At 40.4% G+C, this 9,250-nt stretch overlaps 1 protein-coding gene across 1 annotated transcript; it reads right to left on the reverse strand.

Annotated features, from left to right (window-relative positions):
* Positions 1-4,740: 4,740 nt before the first annotated feature.
* On the reverse strand, positions 4,741-8,754 carry GMNC (geminin coiled-coil domain containing; the record flags this gene model as incomplete). The annotated part of the gene is made up of 3 exons (XM_044684833.1): positions 4,741-5,397; positions 7,920-8,036; positions 8,666-8,754. Coding segments are annotated over 3 exons (863 nt in total), but the record flags the coding sequence as incomplete, so codon positions are not given.
* Positions 8,755-9,250: the final 496 nt, after the last annotated feature.

A 9,250-nucleotide genomic window follows, 5' to 3' on the forward strand; every position in this document is an offset into this window, starting at 1 on the left:
ATATATATATATCATATATATATATATGAAATAAGAGAAGATGAACAGCTAAGTGGTGGAAGATGAAACGAAAATGAGATTGTTAGAGAAGAGAACACAACACTAACTCTGCATATTGAAAGATGGAAAGGATTTTTATCTTAGAAGGAACATGTTCAGAGTGGATAAAGAACTAGCCTCAGAGGAGGGAGGGTCCAAATTCTAGATCTGCTTTTGAGAGAAACTAGCTCTAACTCTTCATTAGCTAATTAACCTCTTCACCTTCTGTGTTTCATCAAGTAACAGACAATTTTAAAGTGACATAGAAAGACTTGTATGCAGGAGGAAGAGAGTAGAACCAGGACAATTTATACGAGGACATTAATATTGGAAATAATGAAGAACTTCGATGATTTGTAAAAACTGATGAATGAAATGAGCAAAACCTCGAGAACAAGTTATACAATAACAAGGTCTTTTGTTTTAAATGACAGATGACAAAGCTAGAATGACTGATCAATGCCTTAACCATTCATGATTCCAGAGAACCAATGATGAAATATACTATCTACCTGCTGACAGAGAGGGGTAGTATTTGTTGTTAAGAATGAGACATATATGTTTTTATAAAGAGCCAAAAGGGAAACCTCTCTGGCTTATCTAAGTATATTCTTTTCTTTATTTTTCTCCTACTAGAATAGGAGAAGAAGAGAGAAAAAATAGATTTCTATATTCTACAAAAATAGAAGAGGCTGCTACAGATATGGAGAGATTGCACATACTTTTAGAAAACATATTATTCATTTTACTTGTATTACAAGAAACCTCTTACAGACAAAAGTAATCTGGAAATAGTTGTAATGTAAAAAGAAATCAAAATTTTCTCTTAATAAATGGTCTCACAGCAGTTGTGTAATTTCTGTTTTTATTAGCCATAACATATTACAAAATTGACTCAATATAATCAGAGATTTTAATATAACACAGAAATCATAACCATACAAATGAGTATTAAATTAAGTGTGTATTTCACATTTTAAGGACGCTAAACATAAAAAATTACAGTTGTACTCCTGTTATGGCCACATAAGGAAAAAAATCCCATCAGCCTGAAAATGAATGAAATATGTTAAGATAGCTATTTACACAATTTACAGCAGCTGGTGTTATGGGTTGATTATATTTTATTAAAATTGGGGACGAAAAAGATGACTCATGACCTCTGAGTCTCCTGATAGATGGAATAAACATAGTCATGTCTCAATTTTCCAGGAAAATAATAGTGACAAAAAATCAGAGCTATCAAGGTCTTGATCAGAACCTTGGTTTATGGAAGCACCACTAATATTGCAAGTGTGAAGATCTGGGTTCGAATTTCAGACTTTTCCCTTATTACCTGGGTGATTTTGGAAAAACCACTTCACTTCTCAAAAACTCAGTCTCTCTCTTTTTTTCTCTTTATGAGTAAAATGAGGAGATTGGGGTAGATCTACTCCAATCTCCTCATTTTACTTTTACATTTGCATTTAAGAAAAGTAAGCATTTGCCTTAAAGCCATATTTGTAGCTAAGATATAAGGCAATTATCTTACTCATTTCATAACTCATTAGATTAAATCTTTAAAAATATTTCTTTTAAAAAAATCCTGAGCACTAGGTTACATGCCCTTGGCATATTTAAAAGTATTCATCCCTTCAGTCTTAATCTAAAGATTAATTCTAACCCACCCAATTTTAGCATCATTCTCTTAGGCATTACACCAGGCAAAGCATTTAAGAATCTAGCATATACCTCTACCCCTTCCATTACACATGAAAAGCACGGGACAAGATAACTGAGAGGATTTGCTGAAGGCTGTTTTCACAATTTGTTTTTCCTTCCAACTGACTGCAAACACACCAAATGATAATGAAGAGAGAATGAAAAATGCTATTTCAAATAGGACAGAGGACAAAGGCATGGTTCCATATTATGGAATAATTAAGGGATTAGACTAGACCTTTAATTGCAGAAATTAGAGAGCATTGCTTTCCACCTAAATATGACAAACATATAAAAATAACCACCTCAGACCATCTCAAATGACCACTTTATTATTGTAGTCAAATGTGATTAGAAATAGAGATCATAACATTAGTCTGGCCCTGGGATGGATGGCAAACACGAGAAGAGGCAATGGACAGTCTTTGTTCTTCTTTAATATCCAGCCAGTAATAATGGATCTGGAAGAAGGCCATCTACATCTTTTAGTGGCTCACCTTGGGAGAACTTCTAGGACTGTGGTCATGCACCTATACCACATGTGCCGGAGAGGGGTATTCAGAGCCCTCTCTGTAGGTATGCATGCTGTTGCCCTCGCCCCAGCACAGAATTTATCAGAGTTCATTACTAGAAAGCCAGAGAGACATGGGGACATGGAGCCAGGGTGCTCCCCGCCCCCCTGCCCAGCAGCTCAATGGGAGTACTTCCTCCTTCCCCTGTGTGGAGTTAAGTGAAGGAAGGGGCTCACATGCTGTATGAGCATTGCAATTTAGGCACTTGACCTCTAAAAGGTTTGCCATTATTGTTCTAGGAGGATATAGCTAAGAGCCACACATGAGGGTGATAGGGTCACAACATATATCTTCAAAGGGAATGGCCACTTTATTGAGATCTCAAATGATTTGAAGTCTGTAGGCTAAAGTTTTTCTCAGATAAAGTTGGAATATCTAGTCATTTATCGATTCATTTCTACAGTTTAGAGTTAAAAGTAAATTAATTTCTTAATCATTTTTGTGCACAAAATTCAGAATATGTTATTCCCTACCAGTTGACTCTTTATTTTCAAGAGTCATTGTGTTACTCAGACTTTACCCTGAGAACACTCTACCATGATTTTTTTTGTGTGTTAATAATCTCTTCCATCAGATGAAAAATTGTTTCTGATTTAATCTTAAATTATTTCAAAAGTTATACATGATATTTGCTAATAAAGGTATTTCACTGAGTGTTACTCAGTTTCCTTCTTTCTACACCAATGAAGTGGACTCATTTATCAGGATGAAATCAATACTTGACTTTTTTTGATGAGATTTTCAAGAAATTCCACAAGCACTTCCAAGAATTACCCTCTCTTTTACTCTTGTTTCATTCTTGATTACTGTTTTCCTACTCATTAACTTCTCTTTGGAAAGTTACTTCTTAAGGAAGTCTCCTTTCTTTCTTTTTTTTTTCCTTAGCAAAATTACACATAAAAATGCAAGGATGCTGGGGAGTTCCCTGAGTCTATACAAAGACTGATATTGCTTATGACATCTTGAATTATCTGAGAATTCTCAATCAGAAAAAATAGAGACTGGAAAGTGAATGAAATTTAGCTTCTACAATAAACATGCTTCAGCTCTGAAAAGTTCAGAGGCTCTTCCAGCATCTGTTCTGGAGGTTCAATTTATTGGCTGACAAACTTCACGGGAGAGAAAATCAATGGCCACCATCAAGCCAAATTATTAAATAAACCTTAAATCATTAACTTCAAGACAACAGATACCTTTTCCTCTACAAGTGTGGGATTTTCTGAAAAGTACAAATAAAGTAAGAATGGGTAAAAAACCTGAAAGTCATTGCCAATGAATGATATTCTTGTGTAAGTAAAAGGTGAGGGAGGCATCAGGCCACAAAATTTTAATTTAAAGCTAATCTGTGCATACCTCCCTAGTATCATCCTAAAGGACTGTCTTTTTTGGATGTTTAGTCATTCTCCCTTCAGTCCAGAGTGAAATAAGAGACTGACCCAGCTTGGAAAGGAGGTCCATATTGGGATGGAGATACTTGAGTATTATCCTTCAGATTATTTTTTTAATAAGCTTATAATTTCTCTGATTAAAAGGTAAGAATCTAAGGTTCACTGCATACAAAGACTTCTTTTATTCACCACAGCAACTCAGAGAAAGGAGTGAGAGAGTGTAGTTATATTTTGTACTGGGTAAGCTAGGAAGAGGGCTGTCCAGTGGCTTATGCAAACCTTCTTTGCTGAGAATTGCTTTTTGGAGGCAAAATCCTGGGATCCTCTAAGAAGCCAACAAAGTAATGCTTGCAAATCTAATCACCATCCCTGGGTGAGAGCCTGGGGTGGCCGCTGTCCATGGTGTGGCTGCTGGATAGATGTTGGCCTTGGTTATTAAGATAGACGCACCTTCCCCATTCCTAGCAGTAAACTGGAGCCCATCCTGTGTGCACACTGCCTACCCATCACACGGGGCTCTTTGGTAGCAGTGGTGGGCCTCGGTAGATAGATGCTGGTGGCAGACGAATGACCTCCAAACATAGTCCACATACTTGAACACTTTCTACCATTCAACTTGGGGAGAAAATAGGCTCAGAACAAAAGTCAAAACCACAAATGTGCAAACTGCTTAGCTAAAGGAGAGAAGTCGTCAGACTGGTTCGAATGGGAGCAGGCTACTCATGTTGTCGACCTACAGACAACTGGGAAGAAAATCCCTTTGCAAGTGCGAGGACTAAGGGAAGACGCGGGCCATACATACGTGTCTCTGCGTAAACAAGCCAAAGAGCATGTGGAAGAGTAACAGATACATTTCAGTGTGGGTTCTGCCAAGTACTTTGCTATTGCCTAGAGAGTGAGGGGGGAAGGACCAAAGGAGGGAAGAAGGTTCAGGATTACTTCCAGGCCCAGAAGGTGAGGGTCCAGCGTGAGAAGGCTCTTTGTAAACACACAGCAGATTTGTGGCAGTGATCAACTGTGATGGTGGGGGCTGGGGTTTCCTAAGTCTGTTTAGGAACCCAAGTAAACTTCCAGCCTTCTTCATCTCGCCGCACAAAGGCTTGTCCCTGCTGGAAGGAATGGGTTTTCACATGGCAGTGTGGAGTTAGGGATGTGGAAAAGACCACATCAGTCTTGTTGGGTGAGACATCAGGGGTATAACCAGGCGAGTTAAAAGAGGGGAAAGGGGCAGGGGAAAGGCTAGCCATGGTTTGTAAAGCACCTGGTTGGTGGGATACCTCAGGGAAAAAGGCCAAATCTTCTTGCACAGGCTGTCTGCCTGTGTTGTGCAAGGGTGCCACTTGACCATTCTCATAAGAAATGGGCAGACCCACAATGCCACCATGTTCATAGCTGGCCTCCTCAGCTGGAAACCGTGGGAATGTGCGTCGTTCAGGTGGAGAGATCAAGGCACTGTAGTTAGCTGGCACACTGTCATCAATGGTGTCAAGGTCTTTTAATCCAAGAGTTTTCAGGACCCAGGAGTCCACAGGTGGATTTGGCTGCCCCTCACACGCAGCAAACTCACTAAAAAGGTTTCTCTTGGCATTCTTAGGATGGGGGGTATCCATGGCAGGGTACCTTCCCTCCCTTGGTTTCCTCTTTCCACTTTCCATGCATCCATAGGCTTTGGTGGGAACATTTTGCATCAGCAGTTTCTAAAGGGGACAAAATTGGATACCACTATGAAGAGGAGAAGAAAATAAGGAATCCTCCAAATATGACTTACAGCACAGATTTACTGGTCACGTTCAACCAATAAAGTAAGAGCTCCTTTCTAGGAATCCATACTAAGTATCAGTTCCAATGAAGAAGAGTGATAAGTGCTAGGCAATTGGGATTAAGTGACTTGACCAGGGTCACACACCTGTGTCTAAGCGTCTAGGGCCAGATTTTTACTAGGACCTCTCGTCTCCAGGACTGGCTCCAAACCTACTGATACACCTAGCTGCCCCAAAGTAAGAGCTTTTAAACATTGTTTTTAAACATTGATATTCCTGGGTACCTTCTTCTACACTGGATGTAGAATCTGTGTCCTTCACTTGCTTTCATATATACTCATTGTAGTCTGTGGACCATTCATTCTTACAGCTAATGGGGAAAGGTTCTACCTGGCTGTTTTCTAGATGACACCCCTACTGAAAAGTTCACTGAATTTGGAGTTGGAAGTCCTGCGTTCAAAAATCCCATTCTTATCTTTTGGAGTTTGCATTACTTTGGATTAGTCAACTGACCTATTTGGGTTTCCTTTCTTTTCCTCATCTGGCATGAAACAGATGACCTCTAAAATGCTTTCCAGCTTTGTATCTCATGCCCTCTGACCTCCTGTAATAACTTCTTTGGAAGTCATTTAACATGGGACAGCAGAGTTTTCAGGTATTGGGCTATTTAAATGGAGTCATTTGATACAACTTTCTATTCAGTGGTTCTCAATAAGACAATTAAAAGAAGAAAGAAAAACAACCCACTAGAGCTGTTAAAAAAAAGACATGGGGGCAGGGGAGGTAGGAGGTGATGACTCCCAAAGTGCATTTTGAAATTTCCTTCACAATGCTAAAAAATGCTATTTGTTTTATACTTAAAAAAAAAAAAAACAACTAAGCCTAGTGGGATGACACGCCCTATTAAACATCATACATTAAATCCCAGATAAATCCTAATTTTGGCAAAAAGCCAGAATTGAAAGCTAAGAAAGAAAGTGGCCACATAACACTAAATGAGCTGAGAATCACAGCATCCGACAAATCAACAACCCTCTGCACTTAGGAAGCCCATTAAAATGAGCAAGACAACAGGAGGGGCCCAAAAGGGAGTCTTTGCTGCATTTGGCTCATGTCTCTAAGACCCATGGAATTTAGTGCAATATATGGAGGCCTGGCAGCTGCTTTCCTTCTGGTCAATCTTGACCAGAGATTCTTAATCTGGCGTTGGAGGATTTTTAAGTCTACATTTTGATAGCTGGATTTCAGCATAATTGGTCTCTCCTAAAGTTGTATATATTATGTTCTGCATTTAAAGCAAGATTCTGAGAAAGGGTGCATTCACAGGACTGACAAGGATGGAGATACAAGGGAGGTAGAAGGATTCTTGCCCCAGAATTTCAATTGATTCTGCTCACATCTCTTCAGAGCCTTCTTACTTTGGGCTGCCATTGCCCTGTCTCTGAGCTTGCCCTTTCATCAGAAGCTCTCTTTCCAACTCAACCTAGGATGAGGCTAAGCTGTGACCTAACAGAATACCCTGGACCCCCCATGGATGACCTGTTGACATGGTCCCAATGGTCTCTTCCAGTGCTACAAACAAATCCTTTCCAGCTTGACAAACCAAAACAATAAAGTGAGCCCAACTTATTACAACATGTCATTCGTTTGTCCTTAAAAGAACTTTCCAAAAACCACATGCACACACACACACACACACACACACACACACACACACACATGAATTTGTGGGCAAAGATGATATTAACTCTAACGAAGCACCTGCATTTTGTACATGCATATTCTAGACACACATTCTGGCATGATTGTTTTTTGTGGCTAATAGACCATATTTTGGGAGAAGTGACCAAGGCTGGGACTCTGTCTAAAAACTTGAAAATGGTCTTCCTCTGTGTAAGGCTCACTGATTAGCGAGGAACAAAACTGGTAAATTGTTCTGCCTGGAAAGGACTCACTGCTCAGCTGTGCCTATTCAATGACCTTTTTCCTTCCAAACTCAACTCAAGGATACCTACTTACCTCGAACCTTTTCCAAATGCCTGTGCTCTCCTGCACCAAAGTCCATATGTTTGGTGTGTGTGTGTGTGTGTGTGTGTGTGTGTGTGTGTGTATATAGGTACATATAATGAGCATATATAAGTACATGTGCTCATTGTGTGTTTATGTGGGTGTATGTGAGTGGACAGCTTGTCTCCTCCCTTAGAAAGTAAGCTCTTGGAAATCCTGGGTCATTTTCCTTTTGCCTTTGAAGCTCCAGCGCCAAGAATAGTGCCTGGCATACAGGAGGTCCTTAATACTTGCTATTGGCCAATAAAGCCAAGTTTTAGGACCTGTATTCAAAGTTTACTTCCAAAGAACCTTTTCACCTTCTTGCATTTTTTTCCAGGCACTCAGACTAGCCTCCCCCCTTTCCCTGACCCCCAACTCCCTCCTGTCTTCAACATGAAAGCAGCTCATACCTTGGCTCTCTCCTCAAGACATTTCACCAAGGCCGAATTCAGGTATTGTCTGAGGCTGTTGTTCTCTTCATGTAGCCTAGCCAGTTCTTCCTCCTTCTGCAGCAGGGTGTCTTGGAGCTAGGGAGGAGAAGGCCACAATGGTGAAAGTCGCTCTCCAATATTGACTTTGTAACTTTATCAATTGGCTCTTGGGCCTGCTTCAACTCGATTCTGGCTTTGTTTGCTTTCTGAAGACAGTCTCAGGAAACTCTGGGCCTACCTTTGAGCTGTCCTTCCCAACCCCCATCTGACTGTTCGGTTTTCAGTTTTCAACCTTCACCTTTGCCTGTTCTTTGCAAAATATCTGACAGGACTGTAACACTTCCAAAATGGCAGCTCTGGGACAATAATGCAGACATGAATGAATGCAGGGAAACAGAGAACACCTCCAACTGGCCCGGCAGAGATAGGAGGTACAGCCTTTCTCTCTGCACTTCATGAATGTGCTGGGGCTCTTTTGATTCTGTTTTATGGATTTGGAAGGAAAGTTCTCTGTAAACAATCAAAGAAGAAAATCTTCAAGTTGGGAATAGAAATGCTAGATGGATGAGATTGCCTTAGTTTTTCTGATTGTTGTAATCCCATCCTGAAGGCAATGCCAGGAACAAGAAGAGGGAGCTACTTGTAAGTGAAGGAAGAATAGCCACAAGAGATGGTGCTTTTTGTCAGAACTCGGGTGCTTATTTGTCCTAATCATCAAGAATTACCTGCTTGTTTCTGTAGAGTTGTGAGGATAGTTGATTCCCCGTCCCAGCATAGTCCTCATGGATCAAGAAGTCCAAATCATTGCATTGTTCTGTGGGAAGATATAAAGAGAACAAGCAGGAAGATACATTTTGTTGGCCCTGTTGAGGGGAATTTCTTTGAGGGCCTTGGATGTACACCATGGGGGATACTTGCCACACCCATCTGTCTATGTAAACAAAGCTTTTGGGCCCCTTCTTTATCCTTGCTAACAGAGAAGGTGGGAGTTATGCAATGAGAGGAGTAGATCCCTCTTCACTTCACTCTATGAAGTGAGTTCCAAATGAATTCGGTCCTGAAGGAAAAACCCAGCCAAAAAAGCCCATCAGCTTCACCATGGTCAGCCAACATGGCATATGTTTGCTGTCTTTGATGTGAGAGAAAAGCAGCCATTTTCCATCAACATCTCTGACCTGAGTCCTCACAAGTGGAGTCTTTTCACCCAACCTTTTGGTGAGGAGGGAAATGTCCTGCCCTATGTGCCCTTTTGGGTTCTATACATCAACAAGAAAGAAAGAAAGAAAGAAAGAAAGAAAGAAAGAAAGAAA

This window comes from Gracilinanus agilis, unplaced genomic scaffold (assembly GCF_016433145.1).
Source record: "Gracilinanus agilis isolate LMUSP501 unplaced genomic scaffold, AgileGrace unplaced_scaffold56365, whole genome shotgun sequence".
Classification (NCBI taxonomy): domain Eukaryota; kingdom Metazoa; phylum Chordata; class Mammalia; order Didelphimorphia; family Didelphidae; genus Gracilinanus; species Gracilinanus agilis.